The sequence below is a fragment of the Amaranthus tricolor genome, chromosome 16, assembly GCF_026212465.1.
Source record: "Amaranthus tricolor cultivar Red isolate AtriRed21 chromosome 16, ASM2621246v1, whole genome shotgun sequence".
NCBI classification, from domain to species: domain Eukaryota; kingdom Viridiplantae; phylum Streptophyta; class Magnoliopsida; order Caryophyllales; family Amaranthaceae; genus Amaranthus; species Amaranthus tricolor.
Genome location: NC_080062.1, coordinates 17,033,261 through 17,049,161, shown reverse-complemented (window position 1 = coordinate 17,049,161; position 15,901 = coordinate 17,033,261). Strand labels below are relative to the sequence as shown.

The 15,901-nt window shown below is 35.9% G+C and overlaps 2 protein-coding genes across 2 annotated transcripts; one reads left to right on the top strand and one right to left on the bottom strand.

The window, feature by feature from the left end:
* The first annotated feature begins 2,715 nt into the window (after positions 1-2,715).
* LOC130802577 (uncharacterized) lies at positions 2,716-4,238 on the top strand. The gene is made up of 3 exons (XM_057666589.1): positions 2,716-2,794; positions 3,405-3,891; positions 4,058-4,238. The coding sequence occupies exons 1-3, from the start codon at positions 2,716-2,718 to the stop codon at positions 4,236-4,238; spliced, it is 747 nt and encodes a 248-aa protein (XP_057522572.1).
* Positions 4,239-14,603: 10,365 nt separating this feature from the next.
* On the bottom strand, positions 14,604-15,490 carry LOC130802576 (zinc finger BED domain-containing protein RICESLEEPER 2-like). Its single transcript, XM_057666588.1, has 2 exons — positions 15,412-15,490; positions 14,604-15,313 (listed from the first exon to the last, which is right to left on the bottom strand). The coding sequence occupies exons 1-2, from the start codon at positions 15,488-15,490 to the stop codon at positions 14,604-14,606; spliced, it is 789 nt and encodes a 262-aa protein (XP_057522571.1).
* Positions 15,491-15,901: the final 411 nt, after the last annotated feature.

Sequence of the window (15,901 nt, the reverse complement as noted above, 5' to 3'; positions counted from 1 at the left end):
TGACAAACTATTTTAACCATAAATGTCAAATAGTTTTAATTTTGATTGTTAGTTGATTTCAAAGCCCCTTATTCTAATTTATAGTTTTGTAATTTTAAATGATAATCAACTAATGTATAATGACTCGATAAATTATTTGCACTTCTTATTTAAATTAAGTTGCACATATATTTGCTACCAAAAGAGTCATATTAGTTTAGAATATTAATACAACTAATACTTTATTAATTCAATTTATAATACAAGAACATTATATTAATATGAAAAATTTTATATTAATATGAGAGACACTATATATACTAATACAACCTTAATGTACACAAATACCACGAATACTATATTAATACGAAAATATATTATATATAAGACTATTACTATACTAATCAACCAGACTAATATTATGTTGATACAATTGATATCATAAAAATACTATATTAATACAACTTAATTATACGAGTACTTGCGTTTAATGTTAAAATCGGTCACTGATTGGGATCACTTTACCCATTTTCGGGCAACATTGATTCATTGTTGTTTAATTTTTGTTTAATTTCATTTTTATTTTGTATGTTCATTGTTGTTTATTTGCAATAACAATTTTATTTCTATGTACATAATTCTCATGAAACTACAGCAATTAGATTACTATTAGAAGCAATTGCAACTAAATTGATCTTTCAAGTAATTCGAAAATTTATTTGAACTTTATTTCTCATTCGTTTGAGTAAGAACAATTAAAAAAGATAAAATATGTATGAGAACATTTATATTAAGATTCAAGACAAGATTAGCTTAACAGATGTTATCATTATTTTATCTATTAAAATAGTAAAAAAAAAATAAATAGAAATCATATACCGAATATACGGATTCCAAAATTTTGTGATTCAGTTTCGGATCCGGTATCAGGTTTTATAACCGGATATCCGAATTCCAAAATATTTTAATTCCAAAATTATTCGATTTTAAAAACCAGATACCGGATAATCCTGATCGGGTTTTTATGCACACCCCTACTAACAGGCCCTTACATATCACACAAAGATGGTATGTGTTGCATTCATTTATTAAGTGTTAATAAATAATGCTCTTGTACTCAAGTAGATGGATCAGAAATTCAAAAAAAAGAAAAGAGAGGAATAAATGAAGAAACATTTATAAGTTGGAATATTTTGAAATGTATATGATATATATTTAAGTTTATGACGCTCAATAAAGTGTCAGAATGAACTGAAGACTAAAATATAATATTAGTCAACGAGCAATGTTTAATGATGAGTTTAGCATAAAAATGAATCCATATACTATATAAAACACCTTGCATATTATTTATTGTGATGCATTTATTTTTGACTATTACTTATTGCAATGCTTCTATACTTGTATAATTGCTGGCAAGTTTTTATACTCAGTTATTAGCTGACAAATTCCCATCGATTGTTCCCTTATTATGGGAGCAGATGTTGGAGGTAATTTTGCATGAGGTTAAAAAGCTATTGTATCGTCTATGTAATATTAGGTTTTAGGATGTATGTAAATTATATATTGGGTATGTAATAATTATAATTATGTATTAAAGTAACATGTAATATATAAAATTATATTTTAATGTTTTAAGTTTTATTTTTTTGATAATACTGTTTTTCTGTGATAATAACTACTCAAAAAATTAATAGACTTTAGTATTATTTATATTTTATTATATTAAACCTTAATTTAAGAAAGAACAATTTGTTACAAAAGCATTAAAAAATTAAGAATTGATGTTAATTATTTTTTAAATTTAAGTTGTTGATTATTGATGTTTATTGAACGGATGCAAATTAAATGATGTAAGAGAAGAAGTTTTGATATTAAAGAGTTGTTTTGAAAAGTGTTAAAAAAATGAGAAAAAAAAAAATCAATAATATTTGATCCTACTACTATTGAATTGATACACCAAGTAAAATTCGAACCATCTACTATACCTTCTAACAGCATTATAGTAAGGTAATTTTTTTTTTAATGTATAAGGCATTTTAGTTTTGGGGACAATGTGCAATTGACCACCCAACAAACCCCCAAAGTTGCTCTTGCATTGCCCAACCAAGTTTATTTTCCATTGAAAATCCTAAGATTTACAAGACAAATATTCAAGTACTGAGCATATATTTTATTTTCATTTAACTATTAAGCAAGATATTTCCTAATGATAAAAATAAACATATATTTCCATAATAAACATATATTTCCATCATATATGTATATTGAAATAACACATGTGATGCCTCAGATTAGTTTTAAAAATGTTTTGAAAGAATACTCATATCAACAAAGTGCATCGTGTTTTTATGGAAGCCTATTTACTAAGAATTTCACATTTAAGCATGCTCAGTGAGGAGCAATTTTTGGATCGGTGACCTCATGGGAAATTTTCCTAGGTGCTCATGAGTGAGGGCAAAGTGCGCTGAAAAGACTTGTGTTGGTTTGTGGGGCCAGTCTACAGTCTCCATGAGTAGTCACTAGCGGTCTAATGGACCGGAATCTTACTAATAGTATCAGTGAAACCCTGCGATCGTGGTTGATTGTGTGTATAGTGCACCTAACATGGAAAAAGATCCTAAAACTACGGTCCAACTAGGACATTGTATTCCTAAGTGGGGTGAGTGTGATACCTCAAATTTAGCTGTAAAAATGATTGACTGACTACTCATATCAACAAGGTGCATCTTTTTAATGGAAGATCATTTGCTAAGAACTCCACAATTAAGCGTGCTTGGTGGGAGTAATCTTAGAATAGGTGAACTTTTGAAAGGTTTCCTGGGTGTGCACGAGTGAAGTCAAAGTGCGTGAAAAGACTTGTTCTGGTTTGTGGGGCCAGTTTATAATCTCCGTGAGTAATCACTGGCGGTCCGATTGGCCGGGGTCTTACAACACACTATAGTATATAGTATAGACAATATATAATAATGTTTTTATTTTTGTACAAAATATTCTCTTATTAAGACACCAACAGGGTCGACCCTAAATATTTTGGGGCCCTGGGCAAAATAGCATATTAGGGTCATTTTCCTTTGTAATTTATATCCTATATAGTAAGTTTTTTTCTGATGCATTTTTTATTTACGTTTTTTGCAATTTTTGTTTTGTTAGAAGAGTGAACCCAGATTGCAATTCTGATTCGATTTTGGGTAAATTATGTTTTGTTAAAAGAAGGGATAATCACCAATTTGGAATTTAGGATTTTTTATCTTTTTTTTTGTGTTAATCTTTGTTAGTGATCTGATTGTAACCTTTTACCCTAGTCCGTAGTAGCTGTATATAGAGTTAGGAAGCAATTAGGGTCACCTGTCAGGTCCTAGGAGAGGGGGTCAAGGGGCAACGTAAGCAGGATCTAGAACTAAGAGTGGGGACTTGGAACATAGGTACCCTAGAAGCCAAGTCGTTGGAGTTGGCCAATGAGCTTTCTAAATACAAGATTCATGTAGCATGTGTTCAAGAGACTAGGTGGAAGGGGAAAAAGACAAAAGGTATAAAGGTATATAAGTTGTGGTATGCAGGTTTGGACGGCAGACGTAATGGGGTCGGCATCCTAGTGTTTATTGATATCTTAAAGCAACTGGTTGAAGTAAGGAGGTGTATTGACAGGATTATGCTAGTTAGGATAGTAGTGGGGGAAGAGATCATATCCATTGTCAGTGCGTACCTACCCCAAGTTGGGCTCGATGAGCAGGTGAAATGCGAGTTCTGGGATAACCTAGGAGACCTCATGAGAACTATCCCGGAAGATGAAAAAGTTTTCTTAAAAGGAGACTTTAACGAACATATAGGTAGAGATGCAGGCAACTATGACTCGGTACATGGAGGGTTTGGTTTGGGGGCAAGGAATGAGATTGGGGAGAATTTGCTGGAGTTTGCGCTAGCAAAAGAATTGGTTATAACAAACTTGATCTTTAGAAAAAAGATGAGCATTTGACCACATATAAGAGCGGCGGGCACGCAACCCAAGTTGACTATTTCTTAGTGTACAAAGGAGATCGGGCCTCATGCTTGAATTGTAAGGTGGTGTTGGGTACAGAGATGCCCACTCAACACAGGCTTTTAGTACTGGTTTTCAGAAAGAGGAAGAAAATCGTAGAGAAGAAGGTCGAGTCCAGGGGAAAGATCATGTGGGGGAGACTCAAAGGGGATATGGTCACAACCCTGTCAAGCAAGATAAGTTTTTCGGGCCTCCCAAGTCAGTCAGAGGATGCGAATGAAATATGGGTGAACATGCCAAAAACCATTAGAAAAGTGGCAAAAGAAACCTTAAGGGTGTCGTCGGGTAAACCAAAAGTGTTCAAAGAGTCGTGGTGGTGGAACGATGAGGTGGAAAAGAAGATAAAGGATAAAAACAAGAGATTTAAGGAACTTATGGCATGCACGGAAGTGGAGGATAGGATAGAAAAGAGAGTGAGCTATAAAGAAGTAAAGCGGGCGGCAAAGAAAGCGGTAACGGAGGCAAAAAAACCGTGGATATGAGGACTTGTATCGGAAGCTTGATACCAAAGAGGGGGAGAAGAAGATTTTTAAGTTGGCAAGGACTAGGTCTAGGCAGCGGCAAGAATTAGAGGCAGTGAAATACATCAAGGATGAGGAAGGACGAGTTCTTTTGAGACAAGAGGACATCAAAAACAGATGGCTCCAGTATTTCTCTCAGCTACTCAATGAGTCTAGGGGGCCAAAGGAGGCGGATAATCAATTTTCTGACGTCCAAAGACCACTGGAATACAGTTCAACGAGTGATATTACCACAGAAGAAGTAGGAGAAGCTCTCAAAAAGATGGGGAGAACAAAGGCAGTCGGGCCAGATAACATCCCGATCGAGGTGTGGAGGGGTTTTGGAGAAAACGGCATTTGTTGGCTGACTAACCTCTTTAATATTATTTTGAGGACACATAAGATGCCAGAAGAATGGAGGAGTGGCACACTAATACCTTTGTTTAATATTATTTTGAGGATACATAAGGTATATGGGAACTATAGAGGTATCAAACTTCTAAGCCACACAATGAAATTGGGGGAAAGAGTGATAGAGAGGAGAATTAGACAAGAAACGGTGATTAGAGAGAACCAATTTGATTTTATGCCAGAAAGGTCAACCATTGAGGCAATTCATGTTTTGAGGAGACTGATGGAGAAATATAGGGAGCGAAAGAAGGATCTGCATATGGTGTTCATTGACTTGGACAAAGCGTATGATAGAATACCACGACGTGTCATCTAGGATAGCCTCAAGGCTAGAGGTATCTCTTCAGTGTACATTGAGGCTATACGGGATATGTATGACAGATTTTCGACTAACATTCAGATACTAGTGGGGATAACATAGCCTTTTCCGGTTAAAGTTGGACTACATCAGGGATCAGCACTAAGCCCTTTCATTTTTACTGTCATTCTGGAAGAGATTTCTAAATCTATTTGGGAGACGGTATCGTGGTGCATGTTATTTGCTGACGACATAGTGCTGGTAGCAGAAACTAGAGAGAAGGTTAGTAATAATTTGGATGAGTGGAGGGAAGCTTTAGAAGGTAAAGGGTTGCGCATTAATCGTACGAAGACTGAGTATTTGCACTGTGACTTTAGTGGGAAATCACCGGTAGGTGAACCAGAGGTGTCCATTAATGAACCATATTGGGATGGTTCAATGATGACTCACACAAGGAACAAGGATGAAGAGCTAAACCAAGAGTCAAATTCAATCAAGGAGACTGATTCATCAACAGACGAAGAAGAAACAAGGCACCAAACAGAAGCACAGCAGGGCAAAGCAACAACTGACGAACAGCTGACCTTGCACGCCTTGCACAGCCCAACGAAGAGGGATTCAGAGGCCATGGAAAATGAAAATGGAATCTTGGTACATAGAACTTCATGCCTTGGCCCAAGGACATTATTATACATCATGGACAACCCATTGAAACCAGCTATGAAGGTCAGCCAGTCAACAGGTTGCCAAAACAGAACAGATCAGCACTTCAGAATTGTTATGACCAACTGACCTAGCACGCTTTGGCCCGATCGTGTTTCATGGTATCTTGTGCCAAAAAGGGCAGAAATGGAATCTCTACACTAGGAACTTGCTACCAAGACTCTTAGTGACCATTATCAACCTTTAGAAGAGCACAAGAAAGTAAAGGGAAGGTCGCCTGGTCAACAAGTCTCTGTCAGAAATCAGAATGCTGAGTTTACTTTGTTTTTCATTCTTTTAAATGAGCTCATGATGTGCACGTGTTCCTTTATGACCGTTATTATTAGTTGGACGTGTCATTAGCCTTCTCATTGTATTTCCCTCGTCCCATATGTCTATAAATAGATGGCATTAGCCTTGTAATAAACAAGTTTAGATTTGAGATTTCAGAAATAAAGTCATTGGAGTATTTCCTTTGTCTCCTTGAATGTGTATGAACATTCAACGATCTTGAGTAGTGCAAGATCATCAGCTTTTGCAACTAAGAGTAGTCCTTGGTTGTACTTAGGGAATTTTTGGCCTTGGAGGATTAAAACTCCTAGTCTTTCAATTCAAGATTCACCTTACAAACATTGTTCTGTTTGTGTGAATCATATCACTGTTTCGTGTGTGTTTTGGGCTTGTTTTGTTGTTACAGTGCGTGGATTTGAAGGCTGGTTTGCATCTTCACATTACATTGAAGATTTCCAACCCAAACACGCATCAATTTGGCATCAGAGCATTTGGTTGTGGAGGCCGGAAAATCAAGAAACGCCTTGTTCATCCTGTTTGTGATTTTACAGTCTGTCTGGTGAGAAATTTATGCATATGTTTTTGTAGACGTAGAATTTCATCAAATCCTTTTAGAGCAATCAAGTTTAGTGTCTTAACTTTGAGTTCTTGAAAGAAAACTTGGATTTCTCGTTGTGCACAAAATTTGGCGTAAGTGTTTGCATAGACTGCAGAAACAGAATCTTGAAAACTCAAGATTCTGATCTGTTGATCATAGGTGGTATTTCTGATCTTTTCTTCATATCTTAACGTTTTGATTAGAAGGAATAAAGGTTTGCAATAACAACTCATTTTATATTACGTGCAAATTGGGTTTTTTTAAGGCTGTACATGGCATTGTAGTCACAGGAGTCAAAACTTAAGAATATATTCTGTTTTGAATAAGTGTTTTGCTGTTTATTTTTGTTTTCTTTTCTTTGCTGCATATTTTGTCTTTAATAATCAAATAAAATAAGGATTTACATTAGTATTTCTTTTAATTCTAAGTGCAAGTGGATTTTTGCTGTTTTGTGCACAAAGAACAGATTCTTTAGAATCTGATTTCCTGTGATCAGAAGGTATTGTTGCTGAAACAGCCCAAACCAGCATAAACAATATAATAATAATATTGTCTACAAAGCACAGCGGAAGACTTATAGAAGTCTGGGCTGAATCCGACCTGTGGCTCGATAGCCACAGCAACCAATATCAGAGTATTTAAAAACTTTACAAAACTGTAATACAATTACTTACAACCCAGTTATAAACTAAATTAATACATTATAAAATATCTATTTTTTATTTAAAAAGACATGATTTGTCAAAATGTCATTATAAGTTAACCTTCCGAAAACGATGTCCTCGCTATCGCAACACATGACACATAAATGAGCAGCACATCCATCTGCACTAAAGATGGCAACCTGAAAGTGGATCTACCCCCTGTAAGAGATAGACCCTATAAAATAAAACTGTCAACAATTGCATTGTTGAGTAATCCAACAAACTACTACAAACATTTATAAACATTATTTTATCCAAATCAAAACTCTTTAAAAAGATTGTTTGGTATCGACATAAATACGGTTATGAACCTTTAGTTCATAACGAATCAAAACACGGCTATTACTTTACAAGTTAATAGAGTAAATCAAAATGCGGCTATTACTTTACAAGTCAATAGCGAAACAATACGGCAAGTGACAAATATGATATCATTTGCAAAACAAACAAAACTTTATGTACCAAACGTATTTATTCAAAACTCTTATTAAATCAATAATTTAACAATACTTAAAACGTGGGAATATATGGACCGTCAAAAAGTAGGCTTGATCTAAATCCTGAGAACACGGGTGATCGTCATCACCGAAAATACGGTTCTTGCAAGAACGAAACGGGATCGGGGGCTCGAGACCGATCCGAATAACCATTACCTATTATCAAGCTATAGGATTTCACAATAATCCGGATATAAATATCCATTGCCAATTCCCAAAAACAGATATTTTTCAATGTCGAACATTTCAATATAAAACGAATCAATAAATCACTTGATTTTCTTTTGAAATCAATAACCATAACTCATTTTCATAGTACAATATATTTAAAAGCTCACATTTATAAGGTTGTGAACATACAAAACATAATCTTGACCAAGAACTAGAAGTAAGGTCAAAACGAAGTTAAAGTCCAAAGTTTCGAACACCAAAAATTATATGATTTTGCTCAAATATCAATAGTAGTAATATCACACCTTATAAACCATAACTTGAACTTTAAAATACTTGAATTAAATTTAAAAGATAGGATAGTAGTTTGCTTGTGGATTACCTTCCTACACCATGAATAACAATCAATAATTAAAATACCAATCAACTCATATGTTCCCAAATTTATACTTGAACCAAACACTCATATTATTCAATTAAGATCCATAACCCAACAATACCAATCCATAAAGGGAAAACAATAAACCTAAGTTAATCTCAATTACTCAATACATAACCTTAAACCTCCAACTTATTTTATACTTCCTAATCCCACATAATAAATTCCATTTTAGTACCATAACAGGACACTTGTTAGTAATTTGATCATAACTCTCTCATACGAACTCATCTTGGGGCGATTCAAGTGCCTACGTGATCGCGACTCAAAGCTCTACAAATATCATGCAGACAACAGAACCCAAAAACAATCAAAACTATCCCAAAATAGCCAAAACAGAAGGTTCAGTATTGATTTTCATGACAGCCTGTGGGTATACCACTGTTTTGAACATAACTCCCTCATACGAACTCGTATAGAGGCGATTCAAGTGCCCACACGACCGCGACTCAAAGCTTTACAAATTCTAAGAAGACACCAGAACCTAGAAACAATCACAACTGACCGAAAATGGCCAAAACAGAATGCTCAGTTTTTGAGCTGAAATCTCAATATCCAAATATTAAATTTCATACTAGAAACCAAATAACCCAAATAACCAATACTAATCAACACTAAAAACAACTCAATCACTAATTGAATCCATATACTCCTCTTTAAATTCAAGTTGATACCCAAATTGAATCCACGACCCAAATTGAATCCACAAATGCCAAACTACTTTAAAACATTCAATTAATACTTAAAAGGAATAGTTTGTGGATTACCTCAATCACCATTGAAGGACCTTTCAACTTAAGGTAAGATTGTAGCTGGTTGTTGGGGAGGAAACGCAGCCCATTGCTGCTGCTCGTGGAGGGGAGAACCGCAGCCTGCTACTGTTGGTTGTGGGGGAGAAACACGACGGGTCTTAAGTGGAGGAAGAGAGTCACAGCTGGTTCTGAAATGGAGGAAGGAGCCGTAGACAAAGAGGGAGATGGGAGTACATGAGTTTTGGAGGATGAGGGAAAATGAGAGAAGGAAAGAGTAGAGGATGAAGGGAAGGGGTGGGTATGTCGGTTTAAAATGAGATAAGAATGGGTTTATTTTTAACTTTGACCCATAAAATTCTATTAAAGCCGTCTCATCGTAAGACAGTCTTATATAAGACGTGTTGTAAGGGTACAATAAGCGATTTATAAAATAAGTAATTGGTAGTATGAATAAGAATTGCATTTAGGAATTTATTTTTCAATACTTTATTTAAATTTATTTTTATAAAGATAAGATAGTAATCAATTAATAAAATATAATTAAAATACACTTTTATCGAAGTACTCTTTATACGAATTTTATACATTAAATAATATATACCTCTTTCTTGAAAATGTTAACAAATGAAATACTTGAGTCAAGATTATCAAAATAATAATATTATTACTCGAATTAACATACTTAATAATCCCAATCAGCTTAATCACTTATAATTAAGCTTTATTAAATGTAGTCTATTTCAGTTGCATATCTTCCTACATTCTGTTCTTCTTGTACATTTGTGTGTGTTTTCTTATATAAAGATCATCATGAATGAGAAGGATAAGAGGTGGTTCCTTCAAGAGACTTTAGTAGCCATAGATCACAAATTTGTTGAACTTGGCATGATGAACCAGAATAGAAACCATCAAAACAGAACACAAGAGGATGGGAGTTTGAGGGTAGATGTAGCTGAGTTTAGTGGCCAATCCTTAAAACCTGAAGACTATATTGATTGGGAGACCAGCCTTGATAACTTCTTTGAGTTTAGGGACACACCCTTAGACAAGCAATTCAAAATGGCCAAAGTAAAACTCACAAAACTAGCTGCCACATGGTTGGAGAAAGTTCAAAGGCAGAGGTTGAGGGAAGGGAAAGAGAAGCTGAAATCTTGGGAGAAACTTAAGAAAAAGATGAGGAGGAAGTATGTGCCTAGCAATTACACACAGCAACTCTCTATGCAATGGAACACACTCACCCAAGATAGTAAACATGCATTGTTGTTTGAACAATATTCAAGAAAAAGAGCTGCACAAACCAATGAATCATCTGTGCATAGAAGCAACCAGCAACCTTTGAATAATAGGAATGTGATCACCACTGATTCCTCCACTAAAACCAGTAGCATTGAGCCCAAGAACAAGATTGTCACACCAATTAAGGATGTGGTTTGCTCTAAGTGTCATGGCCATGGGCATTTCAAAGTAGATTGTCCTAATAATTGAGCTTTCATTCTTGCTGAGTGGGATGAAATCAGAGGTAAGGACAAACCAAAAACCATCCTTGTGGGCATCAATGGTATAGAGGAAGAGATGGGAACCATTACTAATGATGATGACCCGGATGACACCTATATTCAGAGGGATTCAGGGGTAGTTACACCCTATGTGTCTGATTTTGAGTCAGACAGAGAGATTATATACCCTGAGGAAGAAAGTCCTTTAACCCCTCACAAAGCTATACCTCCCCCCAAAATAAAGCAACCTGTACACTTAATAATGAGGAAAAACTATGAGAAAAAGCAGATGGCAGCAGGTCACTGTTGGACAGTGAGCACCAAGGAAGCTAAGCCTATTAGTAAGAAGTTTTCAGTTGTTTCTTCTGATTCATCACTAATTGATCTCCTTGTTTTGTACAGATATAACACTAATGTACATGAGCATGCTGAGTATCTCCGGAAAAACCACAAACCAGTGCATAAGAAGTTGAAGAAAACAAAAGCAAGACACAACCACAGAGCAAACAAGGGACTGAAGCAGAGCAAGTTGATGCAGCTTGGTGAATTTGCATGGATCCTGCTCAAGCAAAGAAGGTTTCCTCACTTCAGGAGGAATAAGTTAATACCCAAGGCTATTGGACCACTTCAGATAATTATTAAATATGGAGACAACTCAATGAAATTGAAAATAACAGAAGGATTTGGCATACCTCTTACCTTCAAAGCAAGGGACATAGCTCCTTACTTAGGGGATGCTGAATTCAGGATAATTCCTTCTAAAGAAGGGGGGAAAGAACCATATTGAGATGGTTCAATGATGACTCACACAAGGAACAAGGATGAAGAGCTAAACCAAGAGTCAAATTCAATCAAGGAGACTGATTCATCAACAGAAGAAGAAGAAACAAGGCACCAAACAGAAGCACAGCAGGGCAAAGCAACAACTGACGAACAGCTGACCTTGCACGCCTTGCACAGCCCAACGAAGAGGGATTCAGAGGCCATGGAAGATGAAAATGGAATCTTGGTACATGGAACTTCATGCCTTGGCCCAAGGACATTACAATACATCATGGACAACCCATTGAAACCAGCTATGAAGGTTAGCCAGTCAACAGGTTGCCAGAACAAAACAGATCAGCACTTCAGAATTGTTCTGACCAGCTGACCTAGCACGCTTTGGCCTGATCGTGTTTCATGGTATCTTGTGCCGAAAAGGGTAGAAATGAAATCTCTACACTAGGAACTTGCTACCAAGACTCTTAGTGACCATTATCAACCTTTAGAAGAGCACAAGAAAGTAAAGGGAAGGTCACCTAGTCAACAAGTCTCTATCAGAAATCCAAATGCTGAGTTTAATTTGTTTTTCATTCTTTTAAATGAGCTCATGATGTGCACGTGTTCCTTTATGACCGTTATTATTAGTTGGACGTGTCATAAGCCTTCTCATTGTATTTCCCTCGTCCCATATGTCTATAAATAGATGGCATTAGCCTTGTAATAAACAAGTTTAGATTTGAGATTTCAGAAATAAAGTCATTGGAGTATTTCCTTTGTCTCCTTGAATGTGTATGAACATTCAACGATCTTGAGTAGTGCAAGATCATCACCTTTTGCAACTAAGAGTAGTCCTTGGTTGTACTTAGGGAATTGTTGGCCTTGGAGGATTAAAACTCCTAGTCTTTCAATTCAAGATTCACCTTACAAACATTGTTCTGTTTGTGTGAATCATATCACTGTTTCGTGTGTGTTTTGGGCTTGTTTGGTTGTTACAGTGCATGGATTTGAAGGCTAGTTTGCATCTTCACATTACATTGAAGATTTCCAACCCAAACACGCATCAATTAATGAAGCAGTTGTTAAAAGTATGACCAAGTACAAGTATTTGGGATCGATTATTCAAAGAGATGGTGAGATTGACGGAGATGTAAATCATCGCATATATGCCGGTTAGCTCAAGTGGCGAGCAACCACTGCAGTTCTATGTGATAGGAAATTCCCAAGCAAGCTAAAAGGAAAATTCTACCGTGCAGCAATCAGACTTGTTATTATTAGTTTTTGTTTTCTTTCTTGTAGTTGGTTCTACTTATTTAATTATTTATAGGCATTTAAGTTATCTTTCCCGTGTAGGTACGTCTCTTTATCGTCTCGAGTTGGAGGACTCATTTGGTCGCGCTCTCCTTTATGGGTATGAGTTGCCGCTGTCTTTCCCTCCCTAGACTCTGTCCATAGCTTTTCTATGAGCGGGATACACTGGGTAGGATGATGATGATGATGAACCTTTATGGACTTTCTACAACCATTAATTTTGCTTTTTTGACATGGGGCTCTGGGCGACGGCCCCTATTGCCCACTATTAGGGCTGGCCTTGAACACTAAAATAATTATTTTGAAGCTACAACAAAGAATAGTGATTGTACAGAACTTGACTAGATATTTAGTGTGATTCAAATGAAAATTATTTCATGAAATTATAAAAATTAACAAAAATAATAGAACAGGTCAAATTTGGTTACAATTAGGGATGCAAACGGGGCAGGTCGGGGCGGGTATTGGCATTACCATCCCCATCCCCATCTGTTAATGCAATCCCCATCCCCATCCCCATCCCCGCGGCGGGTATAATTTTTTTCCCCGTCCCCGCCCCGATGTGTTTGTACCTAATACCATCCCCGCCCCACCACCCATCTGGGTAACCATCCCCATCTAATACCCATTTTACCCGCCCCACCACCCGTCAAATCCCCGCTTAATACCCATCTGTGCCACATATTTATATTCAATTTTTTGGGCCTTAAAACCCATAAAACATATCCAAACTCCAAAGTCTCAAACAAAAACATATCAAAACTCCAAAGTCTCAAACAAAAACACATCCAAAGTCTCAAATAATTACATATCCAAAGTCTCAATTCAAACAAACACATATTCGAAGTCTCAAACAAACACATAACCAAAGTCTCAAACAAATATACATGTCTAAAACAAAAGTATTTCAAGTTTCAACATCAACTCAAAATCATCTAAAGTAAATCAATCCAGAATAATTTCATCACTATCAAATTTCATTTCGCATTCTTCTTCCAACTCTCCAACAATTTTAGCAAAATCCTTGTCCTTGAATTCTCCACAATCTGCAAATACAAATGTTTTTATAACCAAAATTTATCAATGCATAAAAATTACACAATATTGATAGGATTAATGCTTACTTTTGAGGGCAGCCCAAATCCAATTTTGAGAATACATTAAAGCTTCAACGGCTTGAGGTAGTAGTCAACTACGATAAGGATGGAACCGTAGAAATAGGAATACTCAAAATATCCCGTGCTACTTGTTGAAGAACGGGATATGTGCTTCCATTTTTTTTCCACCAATTTAGAATATCAAAATTATCTTCAAGTGGTATGTTAGCATTTTCCAAATACTTGTCCAAATCAGATTTTTCATAAGTTTGATTTTTGTCTCGCTCTAGAAATTGTGCAAACTCTTCCATATCAACATCATCACAAGAACTCCCACCACTTGCTAAATTGGAAGGTAGTTGCCTCTTACTTTGAGTATTCTCACTCCTAGACTCGTATTCATCAACTAATCTCCTTAATAGATTGCTAATTCTACTAACCTCTCTATCATACTCATATTTATCAAATAACTTTGCAAAATAAATTAAAATCGAATAAGAGCCATTTTATACCTAGGATCAAGTATAGTTGCAACTCCCATCAAACCATTCATACTATCCTAATATTTCTTATATTTCTCTAACATTACTTCCGCCATCTTCACAACATAATCATATGGAGATGAAAGCCAAGTAGATAGAGTAATTTTAAGTTTGCAAGTTTTAGAAAAGTAAATATTAGCCGTAGGAGTTTTTGAGGCAGAGAAATCAAGGGTAAATTTAGCAAACACTTCCAATAACTCACATATTTTCCCAACTTTTTCCCAATCTTCAGGTGTTGGTGGGTTTTTGTATAGTTTATCTCGACCACTTAAAACAGCAAACACTTCCTTATAATTAATAGCAACACAAAGCATTTCATATGTTGAATTCCAACGAATTTTACAATCAAGGGTTAATTTCCTTTTGTAACCGGAGGCTAATTGATTAGCTACACCTTCAAACTTTTGCACTCTCTTATCAGAACCAGTCCAGAACACAACACTTTTCCTTATTCGATTAACTCCATCATACACTACAGCATTTAATCCATCTTGAACAATTAGATTAAGTATATGTGCAGAACAACGTATACGTAAGAACTCACCATCCAAAAGTAGAGAACCATATGGGAAAGAGTCCTTTATGATGTCCATCATAGCATCATTAGTCGTACAATTATCTACTGTGATAGATGCCAATCTCAAATCCAAGTTCCATGATTGAATGCATTGTTTTAATGCATCGGCAAGAACCTCGGCATTATGTGGGGGCAGGGACATAAAGAAACCTAGTCAAAAAAAATAATTGCATCAGAAGTAAATAGGTAAGTAAAGTATGTTTGCACAAGTACAATTAGTAGTTGATAGTAATACCTTATGATTTGACTTTGCAACTTCCACGTATTATCAATGAAATGTGAAGTGACTGCCATATAGCCTTTCCTTTGACTACTTGCAGTCCACATGTCCGTAGTTAAAGAAATTCAACTTTTGACTTTCCTCAACAAAGCTAGAATATTGTCCTTCTCATCCTTATATCTCTTCATTATATCCTTCCTAGTAGTGGTACGACACAGTACTTTAAAACCAGGTTGTAAAGTCTTAGAGTACTTCCTGAAGCCATAGTGCTCAACCATGCTAATGGGGTACTCATGCAATATAATCATCTCGGCCAAGTCCTTTCTTCCATCTTCTTGACGGAATTCATAAGGAGCCAAAGTTAAAGAATCACTACTATCATTCACATTATGTTGTGTACCAAATAATCTTGTTTGCCGAAGATCTTGACATATTCGCTTTCGACAACTTTGAATGTGGTCCTTCAAATGAGAAGTTCCCGCCTTTGCACCGGCGGAAAGTAGCTTATTACAATGATT

Bases quoted from the DNA above. Each gene is read 5' to 3' on its own strand.
- LOC130802576 (XM_057666588.1), bottom strand. From the start codon at position 15,490: ATGTGGACTGCAAGTAGTCAAAGGAAAGGCTATATGGCAGTCACTTCA. The intron at 15,314-15,411 runs GTCAAATCATAA...TTTTTTGACTAG, and splicing joins TAATACGTGGAAGTTGCAAA to GTTTCTTTATGTCCCTGCCC.
- LOC130802577 (XM_057666589.1), top strand. From the start codon at position 2,716: ATGGAAGATCATTTGCTAAGAACTCCACAATTAAGCGTGCTTGGTGGG. The intron at 2,795-3,404 runs GTTTCCTGGGTG...CTTGGAACATAG, and splicing joins AATAGGTGAACTTTTGAAAG to GTACCCTAGAAGCCAAGTCG. The intron at 3,892-4,057 runs GTTTGCGCTAGC...TGTTGGGTACAG, and splicing joins ATTGGGGAGAATTTGCTGGA to AGATGCCCACTCAACACAGG.